Genomic DNA, 19,230 nt, shown 5'->3' with positions numbered 1-19,230 from the left:
GCTCCTCTTCCATGTACAATGTATAACTCCCAAGATGTGAATTTGCTTTTAATACAAATAACTTGTATTACTGACAATAATTATATTGAAGGAAGACAGGTATTTTTGATTCCTGTCACAGAGACTGAAATATCCCAGGCAGGTTAATTTATTCTTTTTTTTAATGAAACTAAATAAGGTCAGCTTTTAAATTTCATTGTTTCTATTTCTGAAACATATCCACAAAAAAGTGCAAAATCTTTGAATAATGAATGACACTGTCTTGTGTATCCCTATGCCCATGACTTACCGCCTCTCTCACTGTCATACCTGCCATATCTTCTCATCTCTCATCCTTGTGCTCTCTTAATGACCATAAATCACTCCAAAATCATATTTTTGGACATCTCTCATAAAATTCTAAAGTCTCCATGCTTGTACACCTTCATACTGTGGCAGCCAGGCCTTAAATCTTGTCTGATGTCTACTCACCAAACACCTATACTGCATAGTGATTTTGATCCCCATGTAAACAGTGGGAATTCTTTGAGATACTCATGAAACTATCAATATAAACAAACAATTTTAGTTTTAAAAACTTCAAAACCATAATCCAATGACGTAGTCTTGAAACTATCAAGATAAATAAACGCATGATCCCCTTGACAGCTGTGTCAACAATCCCTGTTAAACTGAATCCAATAGCGCAATTCTAAACTCTTCGAGACAACCAGAATGGAACTGGACTGCACAAATGTAAAAATAATGTTTACATTACTTTTTAAGTAGTTGAAAGAATTCAACCATCTCTTGCAACTTAAAAGCAAGGGAACACACAGGTGACCTGTTAGAAGATTAAATCAGGAGAGATAACTGACACTGTGCAATCTGAATATCAATACTATATATGCAAAGAACACTTTACCCATTACATAATACACTCTAATATGTCTGAAGATTTTTCCACTTCCACAATACGGTAAATTTAATGATCACTTACCTTTAAAGATCAAAGCTCTATTTTTAACCATTGCATCAAAAACATATTTAGCTTTTCACTTAGTGTTATATTGGGACATGTGAAGTTTTCAGCACGTTTTGAATTTACCCAGAAAATATTCCCGACCCCAGAATAGGTTTTCCCTTCCCCATTATTGATAACATCTCTAAGCTGCCGTCAACGATGTTTCCATCAGAATCTCGCCCAACTTCATGAAAATTGCAGGTCTAAACCGCCAGTGCCCACAACGGAGCCCATACGGTTAGGAATGCTGTATAATGGGATCACCACTTTGTGTACTAGTTTCCTGCACCAATCAGAGCAGTCATGGACAGGATTAGGGACAAGCCTTCCTTACACGTTACCTGCCCACCTATTTTGTTCTGCTAAATGCAAGTTTTCCCCCTATCGCGACAGAAAGATTCGACCTAACTTCTTCAGACTGAGATCAAGTGTTGTGTATGCACTTCTTCATCTTCATTGCTATAAAGAGTACACTTGACATCGAACTTTGTATTAAAGGTTATTCAAATGAACATAATATTCTGTAATAGTCCATAGCTGTGTCCTCTTCAGTTGTTTCATTTCGGGTACCAAGCAGCTACAGAGTTTGGACAGTGTTATTGTGAGTACATCTTAAAACTAGATGTCTTCCAAATGGGAAGTACTGTGTTCTATGTTATTCTTAAAACTAAATGGCATCTCAAACTCCCCAGCAAGGACAGAGGTGAAGTCGCTTGGATTGAGTGTTAAAGTGATGTAATGACGGAGGCGATGCTAACGAAGTGGAAATAAACAGCTTATATGTTATCAGTTCAGATTGCGGCGAAGAGACAATTAGGAAGACTCCGGTTCAACTCGGAAAAATCGAACTGCAATTTAGTTTTAAAAATTCTCACAATAACACTGTCCAAATTTCATAACCAAACAGTGTTGCTGCTTGGTATGTGAAATTTTAAAAAATGAATATGTGAAGTGTGTTTAAATAACAAGCTTGTTACTGTTCTTCTCCTGGTACTCAAGCTTTGCACCCAACCGACCAATCAGGCTGTCAGCTCGCATTCATGTCTCAGCCTTCAGTGAATGTTGTTGAGGGAAGGAGACAGTGACTGCGATTGTTGCTTTGCTGGCTGGCGGGACCGAAACGCTGTGTTGAAGTAGCCGTGAGGTCACAGTTGCAATGCGAAAGACTAGCGCCGTACCGCTCCCCTGGGACAAAGGTGACATCTGACTTGGCCGTACCCAGTATAGCATGCATCAGGCAGCTTCCACTGAAACAAGACTCACTGTACTTCACAATGAGTGGATGATATGACTTGACCTAGCGAGCTGTACGCGCCTGCTTTCATTAAGACCTGATGCCAAGGGAGACTTTGTCTTAAAAAAAAAGAGATGTTTATGTAATTGTGGGAAAGATTTGTGTCAGGCGTGTTGGTCGGTATTTCTTTGAGAGAATGCTGGTGGGAGCACCATGTGCACCCGCGGTCAGATCATTGCCAGTCTCTTCGTGCTCTCTGCTCTGGAAATAGGTTTCGGCATCACCAGCGTGGCTTTGGGTGCAGTCAGCATCGGGAGGAGCCGTGCTCAGGAACTCCACCTCGGGGACTCCTCACCGGTATGGAGCGGGGTCTGTGTACGTTGCAAACTGTTTCTCTTGCATTTCTTGACTCTGCGTTCAGACTCGGTCAATGCTTTCTGTATCTCGTACAGTCCACGAGCGTGCATCAAGGATAGTTAGAGCTGGGGGAACACGGAGAGTCCGCTAGGGTTTAGAATCGTAGACTTCTATAGTACGGAAGCAGGCCATTCGACCCATCGAGTCTGTACTGCTTCCAGAAAGAGCTACCTAGTTAGTCCCCTCGTTTAGCGCCGTCCCGAAACCCTCTAAATTCATCACTTTCAGTTTTAGTATTGATTATAAAAATTAAAGCAGAAATGAATTTGCAAGGGGAAATACTGCAATTATAATCGAGTTTCAAACTACCAATGTACATAACATTGCATTTCACACCTAAATAACTGCGAGCTTTGCATTTTCCTTGTTATGTAAAGTATTGTATCATTTCAAAAAGTGGCAGCCTCATTTCTCGTGCACCGTTTGTATTGCAGTGCCCTCTCAGTGCAAGTTAGTGTACACGTGAAACGTGAACGGAAGGATTGCATTTACAGCAGGTTAAAGCAAATAATGTAGGTCTGGTCTGAGCCAACACCAGATTCCACCCTAATGTTAGCCCACCCTCTTCCACCAAACCACCAGAACTGTTACGGTTGCTGGATACATCACAAATTGTATGTCTGGTCTGAAAACTGCTGTTTGCAGACGTAATCGGCATCTGGTGAACTTTTGCCCCGCGCTTGATTAGGATTGACTTGAATGACCACTTGATTTTTTTTTATGTTTTAAGCGTCTGGGGAAACTAAGTCGAAAACCGTCCGGATATGAGCATTTCAGTTCTTTTAATCCCCAGCCCAATTGCCCCGGATCTTTCCGTTAAAAACAGAAATTTGACAGTTCGAAACCGGACTGGTCCGGGGATGTGGGTGTGATTTTCTTCTCTGTGCTTAATAAAGCCCACGTTTGACATCCTAATGATAGTCAAAATGCTGTGTTCCAACAGCCGGCGAGCTGTTAACGATGAAGGGGAATGACGAATTGAATTGAAATGTTAACGTTGTTTCTCTCCACAGATCCACTCTGATCTATTTCCAATCCTCTTTTTCTTTAAATTTCAGGTTTCCAAAATATCTGTGATATTTTGCTTTTGTGTTGAGCTATAACTATCATTGAGCTATCCCTTATTTCTGAACTGTATACAATCCTATGTTATTTGGCTCGTGCTGTATTACCAATTTAAATAAATCTATTGAATAGAATCTCAGTTATTTTATGCATTTCATAACTTATGTTGTGAACCAGTTTTGTTTCAAATAATTATTTAGGGGAGTAAACTGAGTTTTCTAATTTGCTGGAGACTGATGTCAGGTATTCAGGATTCTCCAGTATATTTTGTAGGGGCTGTAACATTCTGTTAGATTATTGGGAAAATTGAAAAATAGTTCATAATACAAAGTCTGGTACATGTAATGCTTCTTTAATGGGCTTCAAATGTTGATTGTTAGTACCCGACTGATTTGAACTGGTATGAAGTGTTGGATTATACTGTACCACAATACTATGATTGGTAGTGAGAATGTCAGCTTATAGCAAACACCTCCAGCACTTTTTAACTCTGGTATCATTCTTATGTTAAAATGTAAGGTAACACAGCTTTCCCAGGGACTTCAAGCTCCAGACTGCAGATCAATTCCAAAGCTATAGGACTGGAATTTTCCATGGTTTTCAGGATCCCAACAACAGAATAACCAAGTGACTTCCTGAGCCTGAATTTGTTTGGACTGGGATTAGCAGTGCAAATTTCCCAGCGGTTGCCTCCTGTCTGGCTGCCTCCATTCTTAGCATCTGATGAAGGATAATCAGGGGGCTATTGCATCCCCTGCAGGAGGACAGCAGCTCTGGAGAGTGGGTGCTGCTGAAGTAGGTCACAAACTGTGAGCGCACTTCAATGTGCACATTTCCTCAAGGTACAAATTGAAATGAAAAATTCAGACAACCCAAGTCAGGAGGCTCAGATCAGGAGCAAAACATTTGGCAGAAGTGTTTGAGGTGGGTGAGACATTTTATGGGTGAGACTTTTCCTGTCTCTCGGCCCTCTCTGTGGCATGGAGCCCCTGAGTCAGATGCCCCCTCTCACTTTGCTGCAGGGAATCCAGGTTCCATGACTGTGTCAAGACCAGTGGCAAGATGCCACCAGTGTCACAAAATCACTGCATTTGGGGCCTTAAGTATATAAATGAGCTGATTCACTTCCTAGGTCACAAGTCAGAAACTTTCCCAGTGTGGGATTGTGTTGTGGAGCAGTCCCAACATGAACCCTCCTTTATTTTGACAGCACCGTATGTCCAAACTCACCATCCTGTCACCTGGAAAACTTAGCTTGTATTGTCTCTCAGAAACTGGGTGCTAAAGCAGTCAGCTGAGTGATGAGAAGTGGCAGTCATGAATAGTTATATTTTTAGCAAGCACAAACAGTTATGTCAAACACAGCTTGTTGAAAACATGCAATCTCCATTATACTTGTTAGGTTCTTTTAACCAGGTATATATTGCATGTTACAATTTCTGAGAAATAACCCTTATTCAATATGTTACCAAGAAATTTAGTATGAAAGTTGTAGATTATTGAAATTATCATGAACTATGCTTTATGAGAAAGAAAACATTTTCACTTGCATGTTATATTTTGCAGGCATAATTTATTATAGTGCAATAGTTCTTATAATAATAAAATAGGACTTACTTTAAAGAATGGTAAATTTTGTTGCAGGAAATAATAGGGTAATCAATATGGTTAATCAAAATTACAGCAGAGAACGCAGTGAGAAATTATGTATAGAATTGTGGCAGCACACAAACCATTGGTATGAAGACTTGAAAAATCTAAGCCATCTTTTCCTCTTTCCAGTTTTTAATCTGTGGAGTATGTGGAATTGTCTGTGCCAAAAAGAAGTCGGGTCGCATAGTGAGTGATTTTATTTTTCAAACATTCAACACCAGTCCTCCAAACGCCTAGATGTCAACAGACATCACATCATTATTTTGCCATCACCGTTATAACATTTTCCCTGCAATGATAAACTTGCATTTCTTTTTCTTCACAACATTCCACAGTTTGAATTATTCTCTGAGAAAATGATTTTGCACTGTGCAATTGTAGAAATTGACTAGTCCCACCTTTGAAACTGAATTTAGATTTTTAAATGAAATTAAAGCTCTGCTGTGACATAGCAACCTGTTTCACAAAGAAGTAAATGGAAGACAAATGTTTGTTACAGTTCTTCTGCTGCATTCTGATTCATGTTTAGGTTTGCTTGATGCTAGGACAGTATGCCATTCAAAAGATCTAGTGAGTGGATTTCTAATTAAATAAAGCAGATACCAATTATATAAGTCTGTGCTTTTGCTACAGAATTAAAATGTGTTTTAATAATAGTATCTCTCTTAGACAACTACATAGGTTTTTTTTATTGTTCATTCAGGAGGTATGGGTATCACTGGCTATTGCACATCCCTAATTGCCCACATAGCTGTGCGTCTGGAGTCACATTTAGGCTCGACCAGATAAGGGTGGCAGCTTTACTTCCCTAAAGGACATTAGTAAATCAGATGGATTTTTCCTGACAATTGATAATAGTATCATGGTTACTGTTGGCCAGAGTTTCTTACTGAATTCAAATTCCATTATTTACCATGGTATGATTTGAATACATGTCCCAGAACATTATCTGGGTCTTTAGATTAATAATCTAGCAATGATACCACTGTATCCCCAAATGATATTATTCTAACTAAATGATGGTGGCATAGGTATCATATTTCTTACATATAAAATATAAAAATATGCTTCTTTGAAAAAGTATTATAGTATAAATAATTGACATTTCAAATATTAGCCGTATAAGCTAGGAACATATTTCTTTGAATTATGTAACAATACAAAATTCCTGGGGATGGGGACTGATGATGATTAAACTTTATTAAAATGGTATCTTTCTCATGTTATATAAATGATTTAATCTCTCAGCAAAATATAAAGCAAATGGGTATTTAAAATATAAAAACTTGACTGAAACATATTGTGTTGAAATAAAACATATTGTCAAATGTTGGGAATAACTATATCCACAGTGATAAACACCCTATGAATAGAAAAAAAAAACGCAAGATGTGTATAAACTTACGTAATGTGATTTTGTCTGAATTGGGAAGATGTTATGATCAAATAATCTATTTAAAACCAGTTGTATTGAAGGTTCATTCTGGGAAAAGTATTGTGTAATCTCATTATTACTGTATTTCTGCATAAGCATTCCTTGAGTCAGTGTTCTGTTTCATACAGAAAAAAATTATCTGCTGACAAGAATAGTACTTCAGGTCAGGCCAGTAACTATCCTGTTGGGAAGTTTCTGACCGAGTTTATTGGGATTGATTGTCCTTAACAACAATAAATGTCTCTTTTTTTGGAAAACTTGGAAGGGAATGGTAGGCAAGAGATCAGACAACTATAACTTTAAAATTCTGTTTAAGTGAACAACTTCCTTTAAATACTTCTATATCAGAAAGTAGAACTTTTCTTATGCCTTATAATTGTATTTCTAGTTTGCTGATATGGAGACTGATTTTAATTCTTCCTGTCTCCTGCCAGATGATATTATTTTCTGCCTGTTGTATCTGTGGACTGATCGGAGGAATATTAAATTTTCAGTTTCTGCGGGCACTAGCGAAAAGGACAGAAATCTCTTACCCCAGACATGTTGCTTCCATGTCAATGGCATGCTTGGGCATTGCAGGCTGCACTCTCTCTGCCTGGCTCACTTGTCGCCTGGCCAGCAACGAGCAGCAGAGGATGTTCCTGGAAAGAGATCACTCGTTGCATCACTCCCACGAAATGACAGACAAAGTATGTAAGGTTTGCAATCGAGAATATTCGGTATACATAGATTATATCAACTTTATTTTTGCTTTGTCAGCAGAGGAGTAAGGCGGTAAGCCTTACCCATTTTAGTTTAGCATATTTATAGAAAATTTAGATAATTTTATCTAATTCACTTTATATTGTAAGATACCAATACAGTAATAAATAGTTTAATTTAATTAAGTAATAATTAAACTATTTACATGAAATGATAGTACTGTATTACCAATTATATTAATTATTATTTTATATCTTGATTGTATACCATATTATATGATAATACACTATAACACAGGTACAGGCCCTTTGGCCCGCCAAGCCTGTGCTGGTTCCTAATCCTTATTTGGACCTGTTACTTATTGCCTATGCACGTATCTATCACTCTGTTCACCTCTCATTCACGTGTCAATCAAGATATGACTTAAACTTTGCTAACATGCCTTCTTCCATCACCTCCATTGGCAGTGTGTTCCCAGCACCCAACACACTCTATATGAAGAATTTTCCCCAATCATCTCCCCTAATCCTTCCCCCTCTCATCTTGAACCTGTACCCTCTTATACTTGACCTTCCCACCCTGAGAAAAAGCCTTTGACTATCCACCCGATCTATACCTTTCATAATATTGTAGACCTCTAATAGGTCATCCCTCAGTTACCGTCTTTCCAGTGAAAACAATCTAAGTGTATCCAATCTCTCCTCATAACTAAAACCCTCCAGACCAAGCAACATCCTGGTAAACCTTCTCTGCACCCTGTCCAAAGCATCCACGTCCTTTTGATGGTGTGACAACCAGAACTGCACACAGTATTCCAGACGTGGCCTTACTAAAGTTTTATACAACTGTAACATGACTTGCCAACTTTTATATTCAATATCCCAGCTGATGAAAGCAAGCGTGCTGTCTGCCTTCTTGAACACTTTATCCACCTATGTTGCCACTTTCAGGGATCTGTGGACCTGTAGGCCTCCTCAAAAACTTAATCAAGTTGGTGAGGCATGACCTTCCCTGCACAAATCCATGCTGCCTATCACTAACAAGCACATTTGCTTCCAAGTGTGAATAAATCCTGTCTCTCAGTACCTTTTCAGCAGCATCCTCGCAAGTGACATCAACCCTGGGATAGCTCCCCTTTGGACCTGGAGACTTGTCTATCTTGATTTAATTCAAGACAACCAACACTTCCTCCTCCATTATGTCGATCAGCCTGAGAGTATTCACACAACTGTACCTAATCTCAACATCCCTCATGTCCCTCTTTTAGGTGAATACCGATGTAAAGTATTCATTAAGGATCTCACCCATTTCCTCTTGCTCCACACGTAATGTCCCTCCTTTACCCTTGAGTATTGAATTAGTGTTCTTGTGAATTGTCCTCGTGGATGTATGATGAAAAGATTTTTCAGCAATATGAACAATCCCATCGTAAATTTATAAGCTGATTCATCTTTAAAATCAGTGAGTGTCTGCATAAGGTCTTGCCTGCTAAATCTATTTAATCTGGCTGTGTATGTTGTAGTTATAGCAAGTTCAGTTGCATCATATATCAGATATAATGTGATAGGATTTTGCTGCATAGAAAAGGCCATTTGTCTCATTGTGCTTGTGCCAGTCTCTTACACACATTTGTTGTCCTTTTGTTGGAAATAAATAATGTAAATTTGTATAAACCGCTCTTATTCCTGTTGCTTCCATTTAGTATTTTCTTTCTCTTTGGATTTTTGGATTCCTTTCAGCAATAATTGCTCTACTGAGAGCCAGCATGAGAACTTAGTTATAAGTTGTGCCAAGTTAAACTCCTGAGCTTACTTTGCTCTTAAAATTTATAGTGTATAAAATTTGATTATTTGGTATTCTCAGCATTATGGATGCCATTTTAAATGTGAAATGGCATCCATATTATGTATTTCAGCTCTTTGTCATTCAAAAGGTGCTCACTGAAATCTGTCACATCTTGCGGTCAGGTTTGTAGCCTCAAGAGCATGGTATTGCTATGACTGTAGAAGTGACCATGGTTATGTCGGCATCCTTCCAGGCTAGAGAATGTTGCAACTGTAAATATCTATGAGAGAGGTCACTAATGTGCAGAATGTCAGAAGATTGAAATCAGTTTACATCCTCTGTTTCCAGGGGGCATCGGAAGACTTAAGCATATGGCTTCACCAGGACAGCAGTTATCCCAATGCTGCAGGGTTCCATTGACTGCATACACATCACCTTCATCAATACACTGCCACTGCAGAGGGTCGTGACCTCAGCTGGTGGGTGAACATACTTAGCACACCATGCAGGTCAATAGCCATGATGGTTCATCTTGCAATCATCTGAATCATCAATACGTCAAGCACCAATGGGAATTGAAGGGTGACTTTTGTTTAGCCGGGGCTAGCCATTGACCAGATGGCTCATGATTCTGGTTTGGAACCCATGCACATAGAGACAGTTTTCATATAAGGAGAGCCAGGCTGTCATAAGAAATATCATGAAGCAAGACTGTTAGGCTGCTAAAGCAAGCTTTGAGTGACTGGAATCTAGCAATACTTTCCATACAATGTCTCACAATTTTTTGTAGCCTGCTGCACTTGAAAGAACCTCACCATCATGAAGGCACCAGATATATGGTAAGCAATTGAGAAAGAAGAAGAGGAGGAGGTGCAACAGGAGAGAGAGAAGGAGGACGCAGTCGCACAATTTTCCTTTTCCACTGAGCCATTTCTGATCAGCTCATCTGATTATGGCTCCAGAGAATGTAACTTAAATTCCGTATCCATCAAGTTGTCCCAAGTATTATCTTCTTTCTGTTGCAGCCCGTTACAGCTTGCTCTTAAACACAGTGCTGCAATAAAATCCACAACAAAACAAATAATCCAAATCAATTTTATCAAATAAACTATCCGATATTCAATATAAAATCAACTAAGAAAGTTTTCAGATTCAGTATGTGGATGTACCTACGAGAGAAGGTGCAAAACTTTATCTACTCTTGGGAAATAAGGCAGGGCAGGTGACTGAGGTGTCAGTGGGGGAGCACTTTGGGGCCAGTGACCATAATTCTATTTGTTTTAACATAGTGAGGGAAAAGGATAGACCAGATCAAAAGTTAAAGTTCTAATTGGAGAAAGGCCAATTTTGACAGTATTAGGCAAGAACTTTTAAAAGCTGATTGGGGGCAGATGTTCGCAGGTAAAGAAACGACTAGCAAATGGGAAGCCTTCAGAAATGTGATAATGAGAATCCAGAGACAGTATATTCCTGTTAGGATGAAAGAAAAGGCCGGTAGGCATAGGGAATGCTGGATGACTAAAGCAATTGAGGGTTTGGTTAAGAAAAAGAAGGGAGCATATGTAAGGTACAGATAGTATAGATGGAGTGTATACCTTGAAGAGTATAAAGGCAGTAGGAGTATATTGGGAAGTCTGGAGGGCAAAAAGGGGACATGAAATAGCTTTAGCAAACAGAGTTAAGGAGAATCCAAAGGGTTTTTACAAATATATTAAGGGCAAAAAGGGTAACTAGGGAGAGAATAGGGCCCCTCAAAGATCAGCAAAGCCACACAAGAAATGGGAGAGATACTAAATGAGTATTTTGAATCAGTATTTACTGTGGAAAAGGATATGGAAGATATATAATGTAGGAAAATAGATGGTGACATCTTGAAAAATGCAACATTTAAGGGGCATATGAATAGGAAGTGTTTAGAGGGATATGGGCCATCTGTTTACAGGTGGGACTAACTTGGGTTAAGATAACTGGTCGGCATGGATAAACTGGACTAAAGGGTCTGTTTCTGTGTTGTACATCTCTATGACTCGAGTCACCTTTGTATATTCCCTTTGTGTCTGCCTTTCATATGCATTTGCCTTTATCTTAATGCCCCTATGCTCTGCTATCCCACTAGTTTGCTCTAGTACAGGTGGAAGTCTCTTGATTTTCAGTCTGGGAAACCACACATGGCCTTGCAGATTGATCATAGTAGTTCTGGGCCTAGAAAGTCTGTTTTCAGGTTGCAACATCTCAGCATGGGCAGCAACATTCAGCTGATAGGCTGGAAGAAAACACCAAGAACATTGGTGGCATGGCAGTGATGGGAGGTGATGAATGTTATCTTACTGAGAAGGATACCTGCAGAACCTTGCCACACAGAGCCACGAGCCCATGATGACAGTGTGGTGATCCTAATAATCACATTCTGAAATGCTGTGAGCTATTGCAAGACTATTTCAGTACTGGTTTCTATGGTAGTAAAGGCAGCATTTGGAACCTGTAAGGAAACAAAAGGACCTTTAATGTCTTCAATCTGCGATTCCATTGCAGCAAGGATATTGGGTGGCTTCCATTTGTGCTGGAAGCTAAGATATTGGCCATTGGTAGTTGCATGATGGTTGGATCCACAAGTGTGTTAATGGACTTGTCCTCCACCTCCAAGTTGCAAAGGATCAGCTTCCTCCAAGCTCCTTGACAGTGACTGCAAGATTTCATGCAGGCCTCCCAATATACCAAGCATTTCATTGCGATATCAATCAGCCCTTCTGTATGCCAGACCAACAAAGTGCTCATTTGAGTTCTCTGAACCAGAACTCCAACATCTTGATAGTACCTGTGCTCTCATTTACCTTTGTCTGGACTACTTCCTATGCATGTCCAGTGTCTCACCAACCTTGGTGCAACTCCAACCTTGAAGCTAGCTTGTAAAGTTTGTGTGGTTTCAGTACCTGGGCTGGGAGATGCAAGTGTAAGAGCGAGTGCCAGTGTTTCACTTTCTTCGTTCTGCTCTTTATCTTTCTCTCCTCAGTTTAATGCTGTGTCTCTGCCTGGCCAGGAATAAGTTGCAAGAGTAGGGTTGTGTTGAAGGGAAGGGGAAAATCAAGACACATATGTATATATCATCTACACTTTGCAAATAGGAACAGATGCTGAGCAGAAGAGGAAATGGGATGAATGAATGATGGATATTATCAGTTTGCTGACAGTTTCAATGCTTTCAGCGCTATCATTAGTTACATTCACAGTGATGATGATTGTGCTGTGTCCCTCATTGAGGTGAGGAAATGTATCTTTCCCCTGATCATTATGTGCTGCTGCTTACAGTTATGTCTGAGAACACTCTGCAAGGGAGAGCAGTGTGACAGTGCATGTGCATGTGATATATCATATATCATATATCATAGATCACGATTAAATAACTGACAACATATGCAAGGTAAGGAATGGGACTGTGAGGCTTGCAAAAGTGTGTGATGGTAAGGTAAAGATTTCAATGTATTTAATGATTCATAGTTGATAAAGATTGTTGGAAGCTTTGTGAAGGTGCATTGAACAATGTATGAGGCTGGTGGTTAATCTATAAAGATATTGTAACAGGTGGCTTAAACCCACATGCAATAAGAAAATGATAAAACAGGGATTCCTTGTTCCACTGGCAATGAATCCTTGCAAATGTTAAAGGAAAACTATAGCTTAGCGAAATGAAATATTTGTAATGGGTATGTGCACAATGTTGCAGATCCTTGATGATATTGTTGAGGAGCTTACATCTGATTTCTAATCAGCTGGACAACCTTTTCAATGGGAGCAGCTCCTATGGTTAACTTCCTGTGATCACGTAACACTGATGATCTTGCCTCCCCGACACAAAGGGGATCCGTCTTTTCCTTCTGTCCTGTTGAATTCTGGGTTTTCCTCAAATGGTCCACTTAGGATCCCTACAGATATTACCTCACTCCATTAACATTTTCCAGCTTTCTATCCACCATCAGTGGATTCATGTGTCCAGCCCTTCCATGCTGACTCACCAGGCTGGAGCTCTACTCCAACTCCTGGATGCTGCTCCTCTCTCTCTCTCTCTCTCTCTTTCTCTCGCTCACTCTCTATCTCTCTCACTATCTTGCTCCCACTCCATGAGGCTTCCCCAGCTCAATGGCGCTACTCTTCAATTCAGCTAGTTGTACACTTGCTTCAGTTCCACTTTCTGGTTCCCTAGCCACCAGCAGATGCTTCCTACTCACAAATATTAACTATCTACTTTTTATTTCTTTGTCTCTTGCCCATAGCATCTGCCTCTGCCTACCACACCCACCTCTGGAGGTTGCCAGAGATACTGTTCCCTGGAGGAACTGATGTACTCCTTCCCACTATTGCCACTTGCTGTCAAAGGCTTTACTTCCTTATGTCATTTGGTCTTGACCACTTGTCTGAGCTCCCTGAGCATCATGCAACCTCCTCCCAATGCCTTTGTAATAACTCGCTTTCACATTTCTCACTCCCATGTGGATTCAGTACATCCCTCCTCCTCACCATTGACCACACCAAACTTTGTCTCGTTGTTTTAGAGAACCTTAAAACTCACTCTTTGACAATACATACAATTTTTATCTCTTCCTCAGGGCATATTCATGATTAGAATCACCTCTAGCAAATGTTGCAATCAGAATTAACCTTCCTGCAAGTTTATACTCACTTTGAATTCAAAATTATTTATCATGGTTTTGGATTCCCAGCTTGAGTTTGCTTAATAGTGTGCACTGTGCAATCATGTGAATGAACAGACAGTATGAAGTTTGACGCACAAGCAATGGGCATTGTTTAATTGTGCAACATGATCCCCACCCGGGCCTTTGAGAACAGAATTTTGTGGCTACAGGCGGGGAACAATCAAACTTGATCTAACTTCATGGTTACTTTAATTTATTGTTGCCTCTTCTATACTTTGCAACTTGGTGGTGTTCACCACTGCAGATCCATGAGCGATATAGGTTTCTTTTGTTAAAAATATTACTTGAGTTTTGTTAGAGTGGGGCAGAGGTGGTTTTCCCTCTGATGGTTTCCTCTTTCCTTGTACAGAATCATCACACTTTGTTCAGTGTCTCCTGCTGACAGTCCGGGTGAGATTGGTAATTCACCATGTGAGGAATCGCAGGTGAGACTCCTAATCGCACCACAACACGGCATGACACAATGTCTCTCTTGCTTTGTATCATCCAAAAGAATCACCACAAACTACACATTCAGTTGATTACCTAACCACATCTCCGAACATGATGCAGATCTTCCAATTTGTAAGGCTGTCACCATGTTTTGAGTATCATTTCCTCTCATCTTGTGTGCCAGCCATCTGATAAAACCAAACTTTGATTTCCCTTCCCAACTCCAGCACACCCTCAAATAAAACAATCAAACCTTGGACATGATTTACTGAATGCCTGAAAAGATTGATTCCCAGCAACATACGACTTGATTTTCTCCAGAGAAACGTGTATGAGCTAATAGGGAAAGATTAAAATAATGTTACGATCAATCAACTTTAATCATGGCTTAACTTTTTGTTAAGTATAAAAAAAATGTTCTGTTCTTAGACATGAAACATTTAACATATCATGGTTAGCTGGAGTTGTTTAAATATAGATATGGTGGGATTGTACCAAACATTAGAAGATTTCAGTACACTACATTAAGTCAGAATGAACTGATTGCCCACAAAGTCACAGGAATGCAGTTCTGATGTATCTGGTTCTTGACAGTGATTTTTCATCGTAAAAACAATAGATGCGACATCTATTGTAATAATGCTTTGCAAGCAGTTAATTTACCAATTTCCCGTGAGAGCACTCTAATTCTTGAAAATTGGACCAGAGTAAAGCTTAGCATCAAGAAAGGCAACTTGGGTTTAATGATAGAAAAAAGAAAATTACTGCAGCTGGTGCAAATCTGAAATTAAAACAGAAGGTCTAACAGCATCTGTGGAGAGAGAAACAAAGTTAACACATGGAGTCTGACAAGAACTGAAAAAGTTGTATCGGATTCAAAATGTTAACTCTGTTTTCCCGTCCACAGCTGCTGCCAGACCTACTTGTCCAGAATATCTACTTTTACTTGCTTTCATGTTGTTCATCTATGAGTTCTCTTGAATTCTGTGGATTTATTTCTAGTGAGGGATATACATCAGAGCTTGTGAACTCTGCAACTCCAGCAAAACAAAACGTGAAAATAAGGTGAGACTGTTTCTGTACTATAATTAGATCTGACATTTAAAAAATTACTTTGAAATTGAGTTCATAGAGTGTAATTAGGACAGTTTTTCATAGCAGTACATTCTATAGCTAACTAGGAATTAGGCAACTCTAGACCTGGTAATGAACTCTGAGATCGGATTCACCAATAATCTCATGGTAAAGGAACCTCTAAATGGCAGTGATCACAAGAGGGTAGCATTTCATGTCGAGTTGAAAGTTGTCTAAGACCATTGTTTTAAACATGAGTAAAGATTGTTATAAGGATATGAAGGCAGAGCTGGCAAACTTGATCTGGGACATCAAGTTAATTAGTAGGACGCAGTGGCAAGTCTAATGACTTTCAGTGTTATTTTTGTGTAAGTGTACAGCAGCTTCAGATGGCAAGTAAATGCATAATCAATTTCAAATATGTTTGAGTTATTCTGGTTTATTGCCAGTTTCATGATAGCAGCATCTTGTTATCTGCTTACCATTGAAAAGCATTGAACAGCATAAAGTTGTTATATTTATGGAATAGATATGAACTAAACTTGCCTCAGAGGTTTAAATCCTATCCATTCCTGTTAACAATGTGATAAATATTAATTGCTGTCAATCAAGCAATCTGGTACTGAAAATTGACAAATTCAGTTGTGGATTTTTATTCATTCAGGTTTGTTGATTGTTAATTCAGATTTTAAAATGTGTAATTTGTTTTTTTTTTGAGTTTGCTTTCTGTCATTTTTCTCTGTCACGTAATCCAAACTTTGGTGCCCTCTCTTTCATTTTCTTTCTGTATTTGATTTAGCTTTCAATTCATCCATTGTACTTTATTCTTCTTTGTCAGTCCTTGTGCTGTAATTTCACAATCCTTCACTCTGGATCAGAAGACATATTGCTGTGAGTCCTGTTGACTCAGGTCTCAGATATCCTATACTCTGTTTTCCCATATGAGATATCAGATCACACTCTCAGAATTTCACCATATGAAAAATTAAAAAATATTATTTACGAGGGCTTGTCTAACATAAGTCAGACACCATTAGGTACCCAGCTAGAACAAACTATGACCCATCAGCAAATAATTGTTACAACCAGAAATTACAAAATTATGCAAATCACATTATAGACGGTTTTGAAGAAAGTGTAGCATAAAGTATAAAGGCTGAGTCGCAATGTGTCAACCCTTACCATTCCTTTATTAAAGGCAAACCCAGCACATAATATAAATGTAATTAGTACGACATGTGATGAACTTCGGATGACAACAACTTGAGGAATCAACTGTTCACCAGATCTCAAAGGAGAACTTGAAAGGCATGGAGTCTGTACTCCTTGGAGCTAGCATAGAAATAATATGTCCCATAACATTAAAATGTTTGTTGATTGGCAAAATATGAACATAGGCACACATTTTCCTTATAGACATACATACAGCATGTGATAACAATGCATAACCCATAAGAAAACCTGTGCTTATTTATTTATAAAGCATTTTACCTTCATCATAGGACAAGAACAAGCAACCTCTGCTCAAGGTGAACCAGTGGAGGCAAACCATGAGAGAAATAAAAAAAAACTTTGAATCAGTCTACGTGTGAAGCAAATAGCAGCACAGACACCTCGTGCTAAGTAGATAGAAATACTAAGAGGGAATGCCTGATGGAACAATGTAAATTAGCACTGGTGAGGAAGTGTAGTAGTGGTCGAGGCTAAAGATGCAGTAAAATGCAAGGGAGTGATCTAGCATACTGAGTGTTCCTTCTCAGCTATATGGGATCACTACTCTGTGGGTGGTGAAAGTAGAACTCTATCATATGAAGATCCTGAAAGCTAGATAAACAATTCCATCAATCTCATTAGTGACGTCAGTGACTCTGACATGAGTTATGCCATGGAGGACCAGTTCCTTCATTGTTGAAAGCTTTTCTTTTGTATATCCATTGATGAGAGTGTCACTGGCTGGGCAATCATTCATTGCCAATCCCTAGTTGCCCTTGAACTGCCTTCATAAACAGTTGCAGTCCATTTGCTTTATGGGGACCTACAATACCAAGAGGGAGAGAGTTCCTCAACTCTGACCCAGGAACACTGAAAGAACTGCAATATATTTCCAAGTCCGGATATTTGTGGTTAGAGGGCAACTTGCAGCTGGTGGTGTTCCCATTTATCTGCTGCCTTTGTGCCTGTACATTATATTGGCCTAGGTTTGGAAGCTACTTTCTAAGGACAATTTCTGCAGTGTATCTTATAGATAACATATAATGACTGTTACTAGTGGAGGAAGTGAATGTTTGTGGATGTGGTGCCAATCAAGTGGACTGTTTTATTTTGGATCATATCAAGCCTCTTGAGTGTTGTTGCAGCTGTACTCATCTGGGCATGTGGGGAATATCTTGACTTGTGTCTTGCAGATCATGGACAAGCTTTGGAAAGTCAGGAAGTGAGTTGTTTGCTGCAGGATTCTAAGTCTCTGACCTGCTGTTGTAACCACAGTACTTATATGGTTAGTCCAATTCAATTTCTGGTCAGTGATAAACCCCAGAATGTTGATGGTGTTGATTCAGATATAATAATTGTCTTGAATGCTAAGAGACAAGGGTTATGTTTTCTGTTATCGGAGATAGTCATTGCCTGCACTTGTTTGGCACAAATATTAGTTGGCACTTGTCAGCACAAACCTGGATATTTTCCAGATCTTGCTGCATTTGGACAGAATGCTTCAGTATTTCACAGGTCAGATATCAGAAATCATAAAATTCCTGGCTAGTAAGAACATCTCTCAAAAATGCCCTGCCACTGCCCATGAACTTTCAATGTCCAAAGCTGTGAGAGGCTTTTATATCCAATTTTAATTTGTACTGAAATTAGCAATTGTCAAGAAGGAACTTAAAACTTTGAGAATTTCTACTGTTTGTTGCACGATCTGAAAATTAGGTACAATAAGGACATAGCGAGTTTCGAGAAGATGTGTAGCTCAGGTTGAGGTTCTGGATGTAGGTTCGCTCACTGAGCTGGAAGGTTCATGTTCAGACATTTCGTCATCATGCTAGGTAACATCTTCAGTGAGCCTCTGGAGGAAGCATTGCTGGTGATTCCTGCTTCCTATTTATATGTTTGGGTTTCTTTGGGTTGGTGATGTCATTTCCTGTGGTGACATCATTTCTTTTGCTCAGGGGGTGGTAAATCAGACCTGAAACGATAAAGAAATGACATCGCCACAGGAAATGACATCACCACAGGAAATTACATCACCAACCCAAAGAAACCCAGACATATAAATATAAAGCCGGAATCACCAGCAATGCTTCATCTGGAGGCTCACTGAAGATGTTACCTAGTATGATGACAAAACGTCTGAACATGAACCTTTCAGCTCAGCGAGCAAACCTGCATCCACAATGAGGACATACTCCTTGCAATGGCATATATTAAATTAGTGGAATAGCAGCTGCATGGTATTCACATGAAAGGGAGTCTGAGCTGCCAGCATGGTAGCAGACCACTCCAAAAGGAATAAACTCACACCCAGTTCATGGCAGGTGATCCCAAAAAACTGCTGCATAAATATTGATCGCACTGACAGAACATGAGCCTTCTGCATGTTATGGAACAGATCAGTGGACTAGTTATCAATCAGTGAAGCTCCTCCTTCAATTTATTCACTCACTGGCTCACTTTATGTTAGACTCTGTTAAATTTTGCCAAAAGGGAACACTTGTATAAAACT

General features: G+C 39.4%; 1 protein-coding gene across 6 annotated transcripts in view; it reads left to right on the top strand.

Annotated features, from left to right (window-relative positions):
- Positions 1–2,095: 2,095 nt before the first annotated feature.
- LOC122549773 (transmembrane protein 196) overlaps positions 2,096–19,230 on the top strand; it is a 59,620-nt gene continuing 42,485 nt past the window's right edge. For 2 of the 6 annotated variants that reach the window (XM_043689780.1, XM_043689781.1), the window contains exons 1-4: positions 2,096–2,612; positions 5,502–5,558; positions 7,242–7,496; positions 14,353–14,428. In XM_043689780.1, coding sequence (XP_043545715.1) covers positions 2,451–2,612; positions 5,502–5,558; positions 7,242–7,496; positions 14,353–14,385 — 507 coding nt within the window. In that variant the 5' untranslated portion in view covers positions 2,096–2,450 and the 3' untranslated portion in view covers positions 14,386–14,428. The remainder of the gene's footprint in view (positions 2,613–5,501; positions 5,559–7,241; positions 7,497–14,352; positions 14,429–19,230) is intronic. The other 4 variants (XM_043689783.1, XM_043689777.1, XM_043689782.1 and 1 more) reach the window with 4 other exon arrangements.

This window comes from Chiloscyllium plagiosum, chromosome 5 (genome assembly GCF_004010195.1).
Source record: "Chiloscyllium plagiosum isolate BGI_BamShark_2017 chromosome 5, ASM401019v2, whole genome shotgun sequence".
Classification (NCBI taxonomy): domain Eukaryota; kingdom Metazoa; phylum Chordata; class Chondrichthyes; order Orectolobiformes; family Hemiscylliidae; genus Chiloscyllium; species Chiloscyllium plagiosum.
Note: the sequence above shows the minus strand (reverse complement) of the source record. Positions and strands in the feature narration are given on the sequence as shown.